At 38.6% G+C, this 18,715-nt stretch overlaps 1 protein-coding gene across 1 annotated transcript; it reads left to right on the top strand.

Moving 5' to 3' along the window:
• The first annotated feature begins 5,763 nt into the window (after positions 1 to 5,763).
• Positions 5,764 to 15,915, top strand: CRISP2 (cysteine rich secretory protein 2). The gene is made up of 8 exons (XM_040598308.1): positions 5,764 to 5,843; positions 9,417 to 9,478; positions 11,117 to 11,245; positions 12,521 to 12,611; positions 13,149 to 13,294; positions 13,851 to 13,945; positions 14,652 to 14,740; positions 15,409 to 15,915. The coding sequence occupies exons 2-8, from the start codon at positions 9,419 to 9,421 to the stop codon at positions 15,531 to 15,533; spliced, it is 735 nt and encodes a 244-aa protein (XP_040454242.1). The 5' UTR covers positions 5,764 to 5,843; positions 9,417 to 9,418; the 3' UTR covers positions 15,534 to 15,915.
• Positions 15,916 to 18,715: the final 2,800 nt, after the last annotated feature.

Below are 18,715 nucleotides of genomic sequence, written 5' to 3'. Positions count from 1 at the left end.
CTCATTTGCCTCCTGCAAGCAGTCCAATAGAACAGGCCATGAAGGACTCACTGACTTGCAAATCAGATTTTTGTGTTTTCTTCTACATTTAAACATGCCTTTCAGTCTCAGCAAGTTCAAGATTTTTTACCAACTGTACAGTGTTACAAGACCAGCCTTTCTGTGCCATCTACAATACCTCTGATATACTCTTTATGTCAAATGCATGAGAAGGCTAAAATGCTTATATATATGGAATGAATTTAGGACTGACACTTTTTAAAGAATTCACAGAAAAAGTTCCCACATCGTCATCACTACTGTTAGATTAGAGAAACACTTTTTCCCAGCAAACACACGTAGCAACCAAAAAGGTATTTATGAAAAACTTCAGCTTGTATAACCTGTTTTACACGGACATATTTATGGCTGAAGTCATTAAGCATGTAAACCTAAAGATGAGCCTTAAAATCATTTTTATCCATGAATAAGAAACAAATATCTCCAGATTGCCATTACATTTCAGGTATCTGTGATAGTTTGTATTGCTCTGTCTTTCACTCTGAGTTAGAAGGAAAGGGATGTATATTCCACTTCCTTTAAAAAAAAACCAATACACTCAATAAATCATCTATATCAAGAGTCAGTTTGGATTCTGAGAAATGATGTTGTTGTTTGCTTTGTTTCCTGTTGGCCAGATTTATTTCAAATAACAGATCTGTTCTAAAAGATCAGCTGGGCATAGCTATGTTTTGTTTAGTTACATCAGACAGAGGAAGACATATGTGAAAAAAAAGCCCCTGTTGTTCCACATGGTGTTTCCATACAGAACTCTCCTGTGTTCACTTTCTTTGTATCCTTCCATATTATTAACAGTCACTTAAAACAGGCACTGGTTTACTTGTTTTATGCGAGAAATCTGATTGAAGGGATGTAGCTTATCTGTCTCATTGACCTGTGTCTGACAGATTCTTTTATTCTAATCTAACATTTTAAATGCATTAGTCATGTTGCTTCCTAAAGATGACTTTAAAAGTATGTTTTAGTTATTTACAAGAAAGGGAGATAAGGAAGACTAGCTCAAATGCAAGTGCTTTCACTACTAAGTTGTCCCAGGAGTTAGAATGAATTTTGCTCCAGATTTCATTTCTGGATCCAGATCCTTGATGTCCCATAGTATAGATTTAGAAAATGTTTCTAATTAATTACCAGATCTAAATTATAGCTGAAGTGCTGATCTGTATGCAGTTAAAAAACAACAATGCTACATTTTTACATTGCTCAGCTTCACCACATTTTGACAGAGAAGATAAAAAAGAGCATGAGTTTTCATTTTTTTCAAAATTGAGTTTTGAAATGAAAAGTGTATGATTTTAGTAATTGAATCATTTTGGACTTCATGCAAATGACTTAACCACCCATATGTTAGACTTTAAGAACAGTTTTTGAATAGTAAGACTAGAAAGGAATGAAACTTATTACCCAAGGAAACCATGACTTCTTGCCACAGACTTTTAAGAACCATGCAGAAAAACATCTGTCAGGTGCAGCCTATTTATAATACATCCTATTCTGGGCTCAGAAGGGAGGGAATTGGCCTAAGTTGCTGTGCTTATGCACTGTTACTTCATTTTGTGTTTTGGATTTTTCCCCTGGCTTACGAGCAGTCACATAGGCAGTGGTTTCAAGTGTCATGAAAGGAGACTTACTGCAGTCACTAGGGCGATCACTGTCTCATCTGGGCACTGCGAAAAAGTTGAATTCCTTTAGTGGGGGAAATCCCTTGAGGGGGATCTAGAATCATAATTTTTTGCTTCAGGATGAATCTCTTCATAACTTCTTTGCAGCCCTGACGACTGCAATTTGTGCATTGCAGTCAGTGCTGTCTCCATGTGCTTGAGAGATCCTGGGTTTTGCAGAAGCAGGAGAGTTTAGAAAAAAATAATATCCCTGAGCCGAAAACATCTAGCAGTATCTTATCCCCCCGCAAAGGGGAAGCATATAGAAAGGACACAGTAGGACTTCTTGTTGGTGTGCTTAGCTCCTACTTCATATGCTCTTAATTGAAGCCACACGCCTGAGACCCCAGACTTCCAATGGAAAGAGTGACCTGTTGGTTACACCTGCCTCACCCACTGAATGCTGAGAGTTAAGACAATGAGTTTGCAATAAATGCTTAACTTCCTGACAGCCAATGTTGAATCTCATTTCAAATCTGGTCGTCAAACCTTTATTCAATAAAACTAGCAAATTAGCACATACTCAGTGGTAATTCCTATTGTAATGATCATAAGTGAGAGAATGGCCAAACAAGATAGACTCATATTTGACCATGAAAAAACAAATTATTTTGGGTTTTATTAACAATTTTTTTTTCTGAGTAACAATATACTAGGTTTGTTATAAGTTTCTGAATTCAGTTATGATGCCATCATTCTCTTTAAAAAGATTATTCTAAGAATCAGACTAGTACTGTAGAATAGATTTTTTGACAAACAAAAACTGTACAGGAAATTAAAGGATTTTACCTAGCTAATCCTTGCAGATAGTTGGAGTGACTAACATGATTATGCTGACAATTTTATCTCTTATTTTATTAATTGCCGTCATGACCTTTGGAGGGGGGGGGGGGGGGGGGGCGGGAAGTAAAACACATGATATTTTCCTCTCCTGTGCTCTGTTTCTAGGGTACTGATTTCTCTAAGGAAGAATGTAAAAGTAATGAATTCCTCTTTATAAGTCACAAAAAGTTAAAAATCTCCCTTCTTATTGCAAAGCAAGAGATCAGGAAATTCAGAAACACTTCCTTCCTATTTTGTAGGCTATATAGAAATATATTGAACTATTACATCTATTTATAAGATGATTTGTCGGTGGCAGAGGGGAGCAGTTATTGAAATAACACTGCCTCAGGTAACCACAGCCAAGCAGTTATGGGTGTGCTCAGCTCCGCAGCCTCACTTGCTGCGAATTTCCTTGCTAGCGGCCAAAGAGCAAGTAACCAGAGCAATATTTATTCACAGTAGTTTTAAACTTACAAGACAGTCACATTTTATTATGAATATAAACACCACAAGCTCAGTAGCAGCCACTAAAAGGACAAGACCAAACCAATCTCGGGACTGAGCAGAAGTCTCTCTCCAGATCTAGCTCGTGGGCAATGGGTTGGGTCTTGCTCAGCTGCTCCTTACCCCTCACCGCTTCAGACCTGATTAAGCCATTTCAGCAGAGGCTTAAACTCAGCAGCCAAGTCACATGCAGGTTGGCCTCCCACAGCGGACCTGAGAAACCACCGGTAGGCAACCATGCCTCCAACGCCTCCTTAATAAAATTAAAGCAAAAGTTGACCCTTAAAGACAGTAGCTGTGCCACAGTGGGCAGTGATGTATCCCGTACATCCAAGTGGGCTGAAACATGGTGGGCAAGACCTGCGAGGAGCAGCTTTGCTCTCTGAAGATTGAGGGCAGACATGGAGTGGTATGTCTCTGAGGAGGGTGGATTTGCTCTACCTGCTCTCCGTGCTGGCTGAACACACACCAGCTCAAACCCAATGCTGCAGTAGTCACACCACCAAATATGCACGTTGCCTACACCCAAAATCTCAACCCTGGTAGTCCGACAGCCTTCAAAGACACTCGTAGCTTCTGCCTTTATGTGCCTTGCCTTTGACTGGGCTAGCTTTCTTTGTGTGGCATCTACTCCCATCTGGCAGTAACTGCTAGAGTTACTGCCCTGCTGGTTATCTCCCCAGTAATAAGCTGGGCTGGAAGGTGAGTTGGGTTGTGTGGAAGAAGTGGATGATGTTCCCTTCTGCAAAACAAAGTTGGCTAAAAGGATTGGGTCTTCAAGGTGTGTTCTTCAGCTAAGAAAAAGTCTGTGTGAAACCTAAACCACACAGAACACCATGAATTTTAATTAAAGGCACTAGTTAAGCTGTCATTAACTAAAGAAACAGGAATTTTACCTTCATTGCTTGAGGTCAAAATAGATTCTTGTAGTTTAGATTTATATAAGGGTTGGAAGAACTTCCACAGTCAAATCTCTCAAGCTGATATTTTTTTTAAAGAACTTTCCATAGATTTATCTTTTTTAAAAATACATAAATTTGTAGAACCCTGTGGAATTAATTTTAATTTTTTTTTTTAATTAAATTACTCCAATCCTTCAGGTGATCCACATGAGAAAATGGGAATTGATATATTAAATTGCTCTTTGTACCATGGTCCCAAATGTCAGTTTTATTAATCTTTGATTTCTTCCTAATAATTTTACTTGTAGACCATCAACTGTAGCATATCTAACAGACCTTCTTTGTAGAACAAATGGTTTTCACTATTTAAAAAGGTGTGGCACATTTTAAAGAAATATTTGCAGTAGTATTATTTAATTTTAACAATACAAATAAAGCTCAGGTGACTATGGAAAATCAATTAAAATTACTGAGTACAGTGGATAGGGTAAAATAATGGAACTATCTCCCAGAACATCAAGTATCTGGAAGGGCTAGACCGTCTCCCCTTACAGTCAATAGAGATGCAATCTTAGTAACTGTGATAGGCAGTTAATTAGGCTTTCTGATGGAGATAACTCTGGTCTCATCAACGCTGTCACGAACAATTCAGATAATAAAGCACTCTTGCCTTTATCTCAGAGCATGGAAGGAAATGGAAGAGCTTATCACAAGCAACTTTCTGTAGCGTTGCCCACTATACAAATAAAGAATTAAAATGCTGGCAACAGCATGTAGCTGGGAGAAATACTGCAGCAAACAGTAAGCAATGAAACAATGTTGAATTGTACTGTGCACAGCAGCCTTGACCCAGCAGAATGAAAATGGTGCTCGGTGTGCAAGGCATCACAGCAAAGGCAAGGACAAAGAAGAGAACTGCAGGAAAGGAATGAGATGTGCAGATGCTTTGTGCCTTCTAAGAGACAACAGGCAGCATGGAGGGAAGCAAGACAGGTTGTGTTTAAATACAGAAGGGCTGAGCACTGAGAACCTGTCAAAGCTGACTTTATGGTATTACCTTATAAATGAGTGGAAGCAAAGATTCTGCAAAAAGGAAAAGTGAGCTGAGTGATGCTGCACTGAAGCAAAAAAGCAAACAAATGCCACACGGTCTTCAGACTGCAGGGGGAAGATGCACACATCTGTAGCCATTCTGCAAATAGGTTACTCTTAAGTAACACATGAAGTGAATAAAGCCTAATGCCAAAGCCTTTTGGCCTCGGTGAGCTAGTGCAATATAAATTTCATTTTGCAAACTGACATTTAGGAACCACTTGGAAGAAAGTGTGTAGCCCAGTGTGTAGGTGATTCTGTGCATGCATGGCTAAGAAGTGAGTTGCTGACTTATGTCTCTGCTTTAAAATATTCCACTCTTTTGTCAGCCAGAAAAGACAATTGCAAAGCAAACATCCCTAAACTTTAGGTTTTGTTTGTTGAACACAACATCAGCCCTGCAGCTTGCTTATTGGGCTACAAGTGTTCTGGCAAAGTCAAAGTGCTGCAAAAGGACAGATCTTTTATCTTCTCTCTTTCCTTGCCCTGGATACAAGCAAAAAAAAAAAAAAAAAACAAAAAAAAAAAAAACCAAAAAACTAGAACAGTGCAGCTGGATTGGTTCATTTTCAGTCACCTGTTCCTCTAAGAAAACTTTTTTCTTCTAAAATGTGCAGCCCCAAAGCTGATGTCATTTAATGGCAATAAATATTGACAATGGAAGGGAACACATACACACACACACACACACATACATATATATATATATATGTATACACACACACAGAGCTCTAGAGTGAGGAGAGCCTTCCTCACTCCGGTCACCCTTTCTAAGATACAGAAGGATTCTGGCTGGACAAAGGTAATGTATGCAGAATTTAATTTCAGTATTAAAGATTTCATCTATAGAGTCACTTGGTCAGTATTGATTAGGCACTGTGCTACACAGGCTGATGTAGTTAATATTTAAGCTGTGTCAAATGTGATAATTAAAAGAAAATGTCTCCTTACAATACTGCCAGAGGAAGAATTTAAAAATAAATTGTATCTTCTGCTTAGAAAACACACCTCCCACCTATGTGGGTGAGAAACAGCTTCAGTGAAGTCTAATTCCCATATTTCTTTAGATTAAAAGGTAACACTTTGACTCGCTTGCTCCATTCTTCAAACGTGAATGGAAATTGATCCATTTTGCAGAGGGTGGCCAATCATGGGAAATGCTTTTCTAATGCCATTTTTATTATTTTTATGTTGAATTTATTTCACTTGACTGTTGGGATATACTAGTACAGCTGAACTAAGAATTCTTCATCTAGAAATGCTAACTATCTGTCCAAGTTTTCACGTACACATGTTATCAAAATGTCTACTATATCTTACAGCTTGCAGTAAGTTGATTGCATTTTCTTAATGCAGAGTGATTTTTTTATATATAAAATGAAAGTTAAAAATGTAAATTCAGAGAAGGTAGCAAAAAAGTTATATCAAAGAGTAAGATAAATATAAATATCAAGACAAATACTCCCACTCTTACAAACTTTCAAACCTGCTATGCCCTGAAAGCTTTACCAGCTGGTAGGAAAAAAGCTCTACTGAAGAGTGAAGTACAAATACTAAACATGAAAATCCTGGACTGTATCTTTTTAATAGAACATTGTTTCTAGATTTTTAACCATAGATTTTATTTTATTTTTTTTACATCCAATCAAATTTGCACGAAATGTCCAATTTTCAAGCAAAGCTACCTAAAAGCTTTCTTCTATTTCTTTATTCCTTTATGGGAAAACAAACTAAAGACTCAATATTTGAATGACATGAAGTCTTTGGTGTGATAGAATATGTCTTGTTGATTTATAATATGCAACGGAATACAGCACTGAAATAAATTACCAGTCTAGCTGCAACCTAGTACCAGGAGCATCATAGTCATCAGATCACATTCTTTTGGTGCATACATGGGCTGGACAGACCTCCTAAGAGTTAAAGAGTTGTTAGTCCAGGCACAATGCCATCATGATGTAATTGTGAAGCCCATTGGATTAAAACCTACATCTCTGCGTGGTGGTGCTGTGCTACCGTTTTTGTTAGTGTCGGTTTGGGTATGAATACGCCAAGCTCCTCACCTTGTGAGCTCATGAAAGAGTACAGCACGTGGCACAGAATAACTCAGCAGTAGACCTTTTGGTCTGAACTCAGCCAACTTAATCTCGCCTTGCTACCACGCAAGTGAAGAGACAATAGTGTTTTCATTTTTCTTCTTTGGTTTAATTTCCTTAGAGGTAGGTTGAAACTCTGCATAGCTAAGCATCTAAGTAAAAACTTACCTTGTTCCAACAGTGGCTTGATCTGCTATGTGGACTCATGCCTTATATTTGTTCATGAACATTCTGCTCTGAATATTAGCCCTAAGATCTTTCACCTGGGTCTAAAAGTCACATGGTACATTAATGTTCTTTGGCTGATTGACCTCCAATCTTAGTGGCAAGTCTAGCCTGTGTTGTAAAAATGATTAATGTTTCTAACTATGCCTATAGTTATCAGCATCTAAATTCAGAGGAAATCACTCCTACCCTCGAAGATAAATGCTGGTAAAGAGGCTTGCTACAGCAAGCCCTTTCCCATGACATTACACACTGTAACATATATGTTGGAATACTCCTACTGCAAACCAGTGTGAAATATGCATAAAATGAACATAAAAGGGGTCTCACCAGCAAAGGAAGATGTTGGGAAAACTTCATATTTTCTAGTATTCTGGCAGGCCTTTCCCAGGCCCTCTGTCCAGGCTTGAATTTGGAAATTTAGCTCCAAATGTGGGTTATAAATGGACCTGCTTGTGCCCGATTAGAGACCACCATGTATAGAACTTGCTCCTCATAAAGATGAAAGTATTAGAGCTGCTGCACTATTTGCAAATGAGTCACACCAAAGCATCTGAGAAGAAAGCTAACACTTTCTGAACTGCCATCAGTGTTAGTATTATCATTATTTTCCTTATAATAAGCAGCAATTTCTGACACGCAGATGTAGGCTGACTCATTCACACAGGACCAGATAGCAAGCAAATCCACTGACCTCAGCAATGTAAACCCAATGTAAATAAAAGGGAGATCAGATCAAAAATCTAGAGGCCATTTCAGGTGTTAAACAATGAATGGGGTATGAAGAATGCTGTAAATGGCACCTCTTCCAAGTCATCGCTCTAGGAACGAGAAATATTCGTTCTACCCAGTGGAAAGGGAATGAAATGTAGTTGAAAAAGTTCCAGGACGCTGGTAACTTTCTGTAAATTCTTTGAGGTGTGAATACATCCTTCAGCTCCTGCTGGAAGGAAATGCTCTCTGCAGTCTTTCTTAGCTCATTCTTCTCACCTAACGTCAAAATGTTTATTTATTCACTTAGCAGAGATGGATTGGTGGATTGGTTGTATTTTCATTGTATATTTATGGTTTTAACAGGTGTTATCCCAGTAGTTTTCCTATCCAGCAGCATTGCCTAGACCTCTACCACTGACCTGTACTGCTCACACTGTGGATTTTTCTCAGAAGCCAGCTCTAAGGTTTATTATGTTTGACGATTTTTATTATGTCTATTTTCCTTGCTTGCTTCAGTTTCTTTTAAAGTAGCCTGTTGAGCTCAAAGTTCCCCTTTCTCTGCATTTTGTCACATCTTTATTCTTTACCAACCAAAAAGACATGATTTCCTGTATATCCTCAGTAATGCAAAGATATATAACCTTTGCTTTTTCTGACACACAGAAAAATTATCCCATTAATATAAGTGGGTTTCAGATTCTCTGTGTACATACTGTGGTATTTGCTTCTATAAGGTATCTCAGCAGCCAGAGGGCAATAGCCAACATTATTTCCTGAAGGTTTGGTTTATGTCTGTGTGTCAGGTGTAACTTGAAGGTGATCATCAGCATTTGCTTGAGCCATTATGATGCTGATTTAATGAGGAAACAGGGAGTAGGAAAGAAATGGAGACAACTGTTTTGTGTGTTCCAAAATCACTTCCCAATACAGGTGATGCTTGCTTGAGCAGGACACTAATGTGACCCTACTGAACAAATTAATGGGCTTTTATTTACATAAGGAGACAAAGACGAAGGAAATGCTGCAAATTCAAGATATCTTGAATAAAGAAGTTAAAAGGAGGTTGATCCATCTCTTACAAGAAACATGCAATTATATGCTACTTATGGTCCCTGCTTCCATGCAAGGTGGTCTTCTCTCTGTTTCAGCAGTGCCCATGCACCATCATACACTCATTTGCACAGTTTTGGCACATCCCACTGTACTAGGTATCAACTAAAATAATCTATGCGTCAGGCTTGAATTGCAACAGTTTTGTATCTTGCTCACATACCACATTACAACACAAACTTTATGCAACAGAGATTAACGGATTTGGTGGTTTGGTTTTTTCTCTGTAGAAATGAATCTACTAACTGCAATCATTCTCCTGGCTGCTTTGCTACACCAGTCTGATGGACAGGTAGGAGCATTTGTTTATGCAAAAGAGCTATATCTGAGCACAGCGTTTTTCATAGATTTTTGTATTATTTCCTCTGCCTATCAAAATATTCTTCTTTTCACATGACTCATTTTAAAAATACATTTTCTCAAAAAGTATGAACTGAAGCTATTTTGAAATAGTTAAGTATCAGAAATCTAGTCTTCACCTCTCCTTAAAAAGGATTAATCCTGTAAGATGTAGATATCTACTGTGCAGGCACTTGTGTGTGAGCTATTTGTTGAGATCTGCTTATTAATGAATAAAAAGAAATAAGTACTTCAGTTATGCCAATCATCTTTTTCTTCAATAAATCTCAGGTGAGCTATGTCCTAAGTCGCTTGTTTCTTTTATCTGAGTATAGCAGCAGCCTAAAATATCTGGCTGAGGTGTTATTTCTACCACTGTAATTATCTTAAGTTAAACAAGGTGTACGACGCCTCTGGGGGGAGGTTCAGCTGCCCTCACAGAAGTGTCTTAGTGCAGCTTGGGACTCTCCTGAGTATCCAAGCCATCACGTGCAGCTGTAAGTCCCCTATACCATTCTGGAGCAACAGCCTGAGGCAAGGGAGGACTTTCTGGGCATTTCAAGTGGCACTAGGTGCCATTTGGAGCCACTGACTACAGTCTTTAAAACCCAGAACTGAGCTCTGAAGGCATACAGTGGGAGTCATTCATATTACTCGGATATTTCAGAACTCAGTCTCTCTCATTCTGTGCTCTTCTTATTGGCCACAAAGGCAAAGTGAGGTAATTTTTAGATATTTACACCTATGGTATACATATCTAAAATTAAATAAGATGAACCAGTGTCTAAAAAAGAGACCATCACAACAATGGCAGGACTCACCTCACTGACTTAAGCATCAAAGTATTAGCTGTCCAGGTCTCTGCCAGAGTCTCTCTACAAAGGAAGGAGAAAGATGTACTTGTAGACAATGGTTCCTCCAGTCCTAAAAAAAGAGGTCAGATTTTGTGGGAAGAGCTACCTCTGCCCTTTTCAGTAATGACAAACAAAGTGTAGGTGTCCAAATTTGGTTGAGATGTCTCATTTTTAGACTTTAAGTGGGAAGAATCTTTTTCTGCGGGAGTTTTAGGCTGAAAACTCCAATATAATCATTGCAACTTTTTCTCTGCAAGAATTCACTATGTAAGAGACAGTCTAAATCATTGTTTTCTTGACCTTAGGTATTTCAGAAGATGGTGTGCAAACAGTCCTAAGCTCTGATCGAGCTTCACATATTTCCAAAGCTTACAACTGACAAGGGCTAGGGAGTTTTTTTTGCACACACAAGGTCAAAGCCGGTCTTGAGTTTGGTTCTAGGTCTTGAGGTTTTGTTATAGAGCTAAACTTTCTCCATGTTTGATGTGGAGACTTCTATGAGGTAGAATTCCTATCCACACATTTTGTTTGGGATCATGCCTCCTAATGAAAAGTGCAGTTCAAATCCAGGACGGAAAAAAGAAAAATCAGCAATTGTGAGAATAGAAGAACCAGTAAAGGAAAGTTGGGAATTTCCAAGAAGCTTTATTTTGACAAGAAGTTCATAATTTATCCTGTTTATTAAACTTCTGCTAACTGGAACCTTCACTGTCTGATTTTCTTCCCCCCCCCCCCAGGGTTTTCAGTATAAACAAGAAGACATCTTGTCTCCTCATTTTAAGCCTCATAACCAAAAAGAGATCCTTGACCAACACAATGAAATACGGAGATCTGTAATTCCCACTGCCAGCAACATGTTGAAGATGGTAAGCTATGCATTGCAACTAGGCAACTAGCCCACTTTCCACATCATCAGCAGAAGCCTGTAGCCTTCTAAACAACCCACTCTCGGTGAGCAGAGAGGGCAGGAAAGGTGCTCTGGGACTGAGGTGAAGAAATCAAGAATTTCTCCCTTTGTTTCTGCAGGCTTCATGCTTAATTTTACACACCTTGATACTGCAATCACTAGTTTTTTTCCATTATTTTTGCAGATTTTTATTTTTTAAAAAATAATATATATATTTAATAATAATTTCAAATTATTGCAGAGGTCTCAGGACAGGCCACAAGTGCTTTTCGAAGCCTCTCCCCTAACCTACATGTCTTAGTTTCTCCACTTAGAAAAACTCAACTAAGCAACGTAGGAACTGCTCCATGCTCAGGGTTATTTGTCTGCAGGAACAATAAACACAGGTTTGCCTCAACCACATCTCTTTATTACTGTCAGGCATATGTTAACATAGCCTGCACAGTGAATCATGAGTTCTTGCCTTGCCTTTGTTCGTTGCAAAAAAGCACCTTTTCAAGGAAAGCATTTTAAACAGGGAAAAGGTACAAAATGCAGCAGCAGCTCTCAGGCTATGGATAAGACTCTGGTCTGTGGGGTAAGCAGATCCCTTAGAAGAAAACCACCCACCCTGGATGAAGGGAAGGTGGAGCAGGAACAGCAGCATGCCTCGGTCAAGGGGAGTAAAAAATGACCTAGATCTACACAGCCATTTATCCTCAGCTGAGTTTGCATCGCCCATCACTGCTCCCATCCCTGTCACCTCTGATATTCTTTGTTATCCCTATCCCACGAGCAGATGAGCTGGTCAGTGATTTATGGCTAAGCCTGTACGGTGAGACTTGCAAACATTCCCCAGGTTCAAAGTCCAGCTGGTGTCTGTCACTATGCCTCAGCTGCAGCTGAGCTGAAAATCAGTTTTATATCATTCCGCGCACTGCACCCTGCAACGTTAATGCAGACACAAAGCCAAAATAAGCAACAGTATGTTATAAAATTCCTATTAATCAGGGCCACCTAGAGATCAGACCTGTGTGATAGCGTACAGAATAACCCGCCCCGTAATCTTTAAGAGCTGAAGAAATGTGTTCCCCATGTCCCGGTAGTGTAAACTGGCATGACTCTTCTGCTTTCTGTTGAGGACCTCAGGAGCATTCAGCACACAAAATTCCTAAATTGCACCCTATTGTTTTTCCCCCTGGTGGGCTGCGTTAGCTGTCTGTGACCTGGGTACTTCTTCCTTCGTGTCTTTCAGGTGTGGAGTGAGAAAGCTGCCAAAAACGCGAAGAAATGGGCAAATAAGTGTGGGATGGAAGTGAGTCCAAGCAATCAGAGAGTCATTAATGGTGCGTGAGAAGTATGGAGCCTAAGCTGATGGGTTAATGCTAATTTACACGACTCCTGTGCAGGCGAACTAGAAATGAGGATAACTCTTAATCTGTTGTGGAATATCTTTTTAGGATTATTAAACACAAAACCATCATCTTTGTCAGATAAATACCCTTAAAGACAAATTGTTGGAACTTGACAGAGAGAGGTACTGTGTGCTTGCCCTATATTTGTACCTTTCTTGAAGCGTCCACTTTTGGCTTCTGCTGGAGACAAGACAGCACAGTAGATGGCTGTTGGTATGACTAAGTACAGATACTTTTGTGTAACATTTTGTAGTCAAATACCTGTCACTGAAAGCTCACCAAAACCAGAGTAAGATTTCCTGCAGCTTTCACAGGATCAAGTGTACTGTCCTCTTCTTAAAATCACAGGGCAAATAGGGTGGCATCGTAGAGATATTTTTTAGGATGTAGCTACAACCCCTCTGTCCTACCTCCCACACTATAGCTTGCTTCTCTCCTAAGTCATAAAATAAACTTAATTCTACTTAGGTGTCACCTGTGGTGAGAATATACTGCTGTCGTCTTACCTAAAAACATGGGCTGAAGTAATTCAAGCCTGGCACAGTCAGTCCTCCAATTTCAAGTATGGACTTGGAGCAATCAAGAAAAATGCCAATATTGGGAGCTATACTCAGGTATGGAGATTTGAAAGACTGCAATGATACACTAGAATTACAGGAGTACATTTAAGGGAGCTGAGAGATATTTATCATTAGAAAAAAATGATCATTGTCATCAAACCATTATCTATCATTCACACTCTGATCCAAAGATGAATGATAAATTAAAACTCTTTTTCATTTAATTCTAAGACAATGGAATCAGTATTTTGGAAGAGCTGACCAGAAGACAAATATTATTTACTTTTTTTGGTACAGAATAATAATCAATACCTTCAATTTCGAAATAAATATTTTCTATATAGGGATTGAAATAACTGATTAAGAAATGTCAAAGCAAAAATATTTGAAATTGAACTTTAGTGTCCTGCCAGAAGCTGTGTTCAAAAACCATGTCCTACAGTTTCCTATGGTAACTTATTTTTCTATTTACTTCTTCTGACAGGTAAGCTGTAAACTTAAAAGCTAAACAGAAAAACCAAAAATGTTCTGGTTCTGTTATCTGGTGAGGTCTTCGATGAGAATTCAATAAAACACGACTCTAAAATAATGTTTCTTTTTTATTCTACAGCTAATCTGGTATAACAGTTACCAGGTTGGATGTGCAGTTGCCTACTGTCCTAGGAGCGAGCTCAAATACTTCTATGTTTGCCAATACTGTCCTGCGTACGTACTGCCTTTTTACTTATTTAAGATGAGATAACTATGGATGTTTCCAAAAATTTCTACAGTCCATTGGTCATGTGTAGGATAAAATTATTACAGTTCATTTTAACCATTATAATTGTGAAAATACTGATGTGAATTGTGGGTTTGACATCAGGTTAAATAGTAATATTTATGTTATTTTCACATTGAACCACATACTAGGGAAATTTTAACAACAAAGATCTATCCCTGTCAGAATCAGGCATCATGCACAAATTATCCTGTAACGTTGACCACAAGCAAGAAAGTCAGATGCAAAGTGAAAGCCAACAGCAAATGAATATTCACAGAGGTAAAGAGCACGTCTGAAAGGCAGAGGGCATCTGCTGAGGTTATTTCCTTATAAGCCACAATCACTTGAAAGCCATGAGAAAAGCAGAACTAGGAAGCACATAAGATTTTTGTTAATGATAATGCTATACAAATGCAAATAATCAATTAATCATCTTTCTCTAAAACTCATTGTCCCTCAATGTCCCTCATTCTTTAAAATCAAAATTATTGTATTCAATGAATATCTGATACTAAAACATAACTGTCTATGAAAATTATTTTATCAAAAAAAATTCCTGATGCCTTCCATTGTGATAAATATCATAAACTCCTGCTAATGGCTTAGAGCTGTGCTTTGATCTTGTTTTGTTCTGTTTTTTTCAAATTTCAGAGGAAATAATGTAATGCAAATAGCTACACCTTACAAGAGCGGACCAAAATGTGCCGACTGTCCCGGCCACTGTGACAAAGGGCTTTGCAGTAAGTGAATGTCTTCTCCTTACAACAAACCTTGCATTACCTTAGATAATAATGTTGTTCTTATGTAGCACTTTACTTTTTGCATAGTTCCTTCTTGCTAATCAGGACAAAAAACCCTAGAGCTGCCGCTTTCATTCCCCCTCCACAAATAACAGTGGTTAAACATCCCACCAGAACAGGCACAATCTTGAGCAGCGGGGTTGGACCAGATGACCTCCAGAGGTCCCTGCCAACCACAGCTATGCTGTGCTAACACTAAACTGTGTTGCTGCTGACCAATAGGTGCATTATCACCATCAATCTTCCACTGTCCTCTTCCAGAAAGCTCCAGACAAGGTGTCTTGACATACGTCTGTATCTAAGGGCACAAACACATTGATAGGCTTCACATATACGTAGGTACATGAATATCTGCATGGCCCCCTGGGTTCTGCAGACTTCCATGTGGAGCAAGTTGAAGCATGCAAACAGATGGGAACTCTGAGATATCACCTTTCTCCCTGCATTCCCTTTTCCATAATATTCAAGCAATTCTAACAGCAGAGCAAAAGTACGAGGACTATACAGACATGAAAATTTGGAACTTTTGGAAAATACAGAAGTATCAGACCAGGACCTGGTTTTCAATTGATATTCCATTGGTTTTGTTTCTATCTTTTGTATTTTAGCCAATCCTTGCAAGTATAAAGACTCCTTTGCAAACTGCAGAGAACTGAAAACGTTGCTTACCTGTAGCAATTCACTGATGAAGAAGTGTCCTGCTACCTGTAAATGCACCACTGAAATCATATAGTGACCTGGTGAGTGTCATTACAGCTGCTGTGAGACTTATTAGGAAAGAGCAGAACTCACTGTGAAGGGTATTCACTCTGAGTGTCCAGATTGACTCAGATTTCTTTCTGAAATCTCACCATTACTTCAGTCCTAAATAAGTCTAGTAGCTCAAAATAACCTCTGATGTTATTTAAGACTTTACAGAAATCATGCTTCAGCTACTGATGCCTGCCCTTGTGGTTTTCCTTGCAGTAGATCTTCCACTGATTCATTTATTTTTAATGGGAAACACACTTTGAAAATGCTTCACTTTTTTTGCAGATTATGTTAAATGCCACTTAACTTTCCTCTGTTACCTTTTCTTTATCAATGGAATATGTTTCTGCTAAATAAATACATGATTTACCACTGGTTCACAAACAGAGCTTTTCACTGAAGTTATTTATAATTCAGTTTTTTCATTTGGAAAATTCCTCATGGTTATTTCAAGGTTCTTCAATATTTCATGTGAGTGGGGATGAGACAGAAAAATAAAGTCAAAGCAAAAAGCGATGCATCTTTTAGTACAGCCAAAATAAGAGGCACAAGTTGAATCTGCCAGCTTTTACTCTGTGGCCTAAACACAAAGTTTCTGTCACATCTGTGTCTGCAGATGATAAATTATATTTTTTTTTTCATATGGCACCAACAGTCAAGAAATATGAAGCTTTTTAAAAGCATTTATATAAAGAAAGAGGTATAGTATATATATCCCTTCCCATCATCTCTATGAGTAAGTTTGCCACACACTTGTTTGGAATTCCTATTGCAGCATGCTGAAAAAATATGCTACCATAAAAAGAAAAAGAAAAAAAAAAAAAAAAAAAGGAGAAAAAAAAGAAAAAACAAAGGGAAAAAAAGGAGAAAAAAAAGGCAAGAGATCCAAGTCCCCCCCAAATCCCCATCAAAATACCTGATTTTCTCCAGAACTTCCCAGCAACCACCTTAGTGCCAGTTCCTACCAGTGCACACTTTAAGGTGTCTCCAAGAGGATTAAGTTCAGCTGATGGCCTCAGGTGTGCCTTCTCCCACCCCTACTTGCAGGCAGGCCACCAGCTCCTGCCCAGGAAGATGTTTATGGATCTGCTAGTGTCCCCTTAGTTCGTGTATTGCTTCTAACGATGCATTTCCTTCAGTTTATCATTTCATCTTTCCAGGCCCTTTGCCATGCAGGACATGACTTCAAACGGCTGTGTAGGTCTATTGAGCCACAACTGAGGACATATATTTGTTACCTGTCAGTGGCACTGGTTACTTGGAGAAACTTTCTGACACATTTAGCAAGGGGCATTATCACAGTCATACCTTTTTAGGTACTGACAATATTATTGCAATGATAAAACTGTATTGGAGAATCATCTTATAGCTTTATTTTTTTTTTTACATCTTATAGCTTTGACCTTTACATTTCGAGCTTTCATGAAAAGGTAGACACAAAGGAAATAGAAGCTCTTTGCTTACAGTTTATAAACCCTGATAGATGCTAAAAAATGAACAAATATCTAGAACAGCAGCTTCTCACTGAACAGAGAAACTCCGTCGCACTAACCTTCCTCCTGACATTTTTCCCATCCTGGTGCCACACGCTCAGGTGTCCTACCAGACCTTCAGCTGCTCCTCAAGATGACTGCTGGTCTCCATGAGAATTGAATCACATTTACCAGCTCTGAGCAGGACTGATCCATACCACTTACCACCTTCCCTTCCTATTTTAGACTGGTAAAAATAATTTTCTCTGCAGGACTGCAATTCTGGTTAAAAACACAAGAGGGTGAACCACCCCCAGACATTCAGCTGCATCAGTTTTTCATTTTGCTACCTGTGTAAAAGGCTCCTCCTCGTACTAGAAATTAAAGTTCTGGGCCTTAATTTAATTAGAAATTAACAACACTTTCACAGAATTTCTTAGCTAATACTGGATGAATAAAACAATCACTGCATTATAGAAACGATCTGGTAGTGGCTTCTTCCCCTCCATTATTTCATCCTGCCTCTGTTGGCCAAATTACTATCATATTAGAGCAATTTATCCCATCAAATTAAGGCAATTTATGGTTTCCAGGATATCACTGACTAATTCTGGGAGGTTTCTTGATCTATTTTTGTGAATCTCAGTTTCAACAACATGACTGTGTGCCACACTTTGAGGTTCCTAAAACCACAGTGGTTTTCTGTAGAAAGTGTAATTCAAAGGGCGTAAATTTCCTTGGAAATGCTCAGAAAATACTGTTCTATAAAACCCTAGTTCTCTTCCAGGAGGATACATAATTCAGGCAAAACTCTCCTGTGTTTTCTGGGATATTTTGCAAGATTTAATTTTTGCTTTACAACCAAGGAGATGAGTGTTAAAACTCCTTACACACACACATTTTTCCTTTCCCCTACCTCTCTCTGGGCTAATGAACATTTAAAGAAAAATGATGTTATTATCTGAGATTTCTGAGACAGCTGCCTTCCCAGAGAGCCAACTTTTAGGCTCTGGGTATCCAGCTAGGGTGTTTGAGCATGGCAGCAGCAGGAGCTGGAAGAGATCTGCGTCATGAAGTGCCACCCTGGAGCATCATTCATTCTGCTGGGTTATTGCAGGGTATTCAGGCATTAACCTTCTTACTTTCATAGGGGGATTCAAAAGGTTCTGCTTCCCTATTGCTGTGGAATAGAAGAAATAGCAGGTGGGATGTAACACTACCTGTGTCATTCTGTTTAGTTGTTCACATTCTCGGAAAAGCCAAGATGTTTCTGATATGAGTTTCTCATATACAGGTGAGGTAAAAGCAATATGAAATTCACTGAGATCCAGCATGTCAAATATAATTTTTCTTCATTCTCTGACTGTCTTTTCGCAGATTTGTTTTTTATACTGATGCCCTGAAAGTCATTTCTTTTGTGGTACTACCTTATGCTTTTTGTCATGTGCTGAAGTTACACCTACAGAATTATGCTATTTTTTAGGTGTGGTTTATGCAAGAAGCTAGTAACACCAAGAATTTCCTACAATTTATATTCTGGTTCTCAAGAAGCACATGTGCTGAGAGATGATAAGAGCAACTAGTACGGTACAAGTCAAAGTCTTATCTGTAGAGAATTATATGAGAGCTCTTCAGCAGTTAGCTTACAGTTTTGAACAAATGTTGTGAAATAACTTGAACAGTCTTAAGGTTT

This window comes from Falco naumanni, chromosome 6 (genome assembly GCF_017639655.2).
Source record: "Falco naumanni isolate bFalNau1 chromosome 6, bFalNau1.pat, whole genome shotgun sequence".
Classification (NCBI taxonomy): Eukaryota; Metazoa; Chordata; class Aves; order Falconiformes; family Falconidae; genus Falco; species Falco naumanni.
This window is presented reverse-complemented; position numbering and strand designations above follow the sequence as displayed.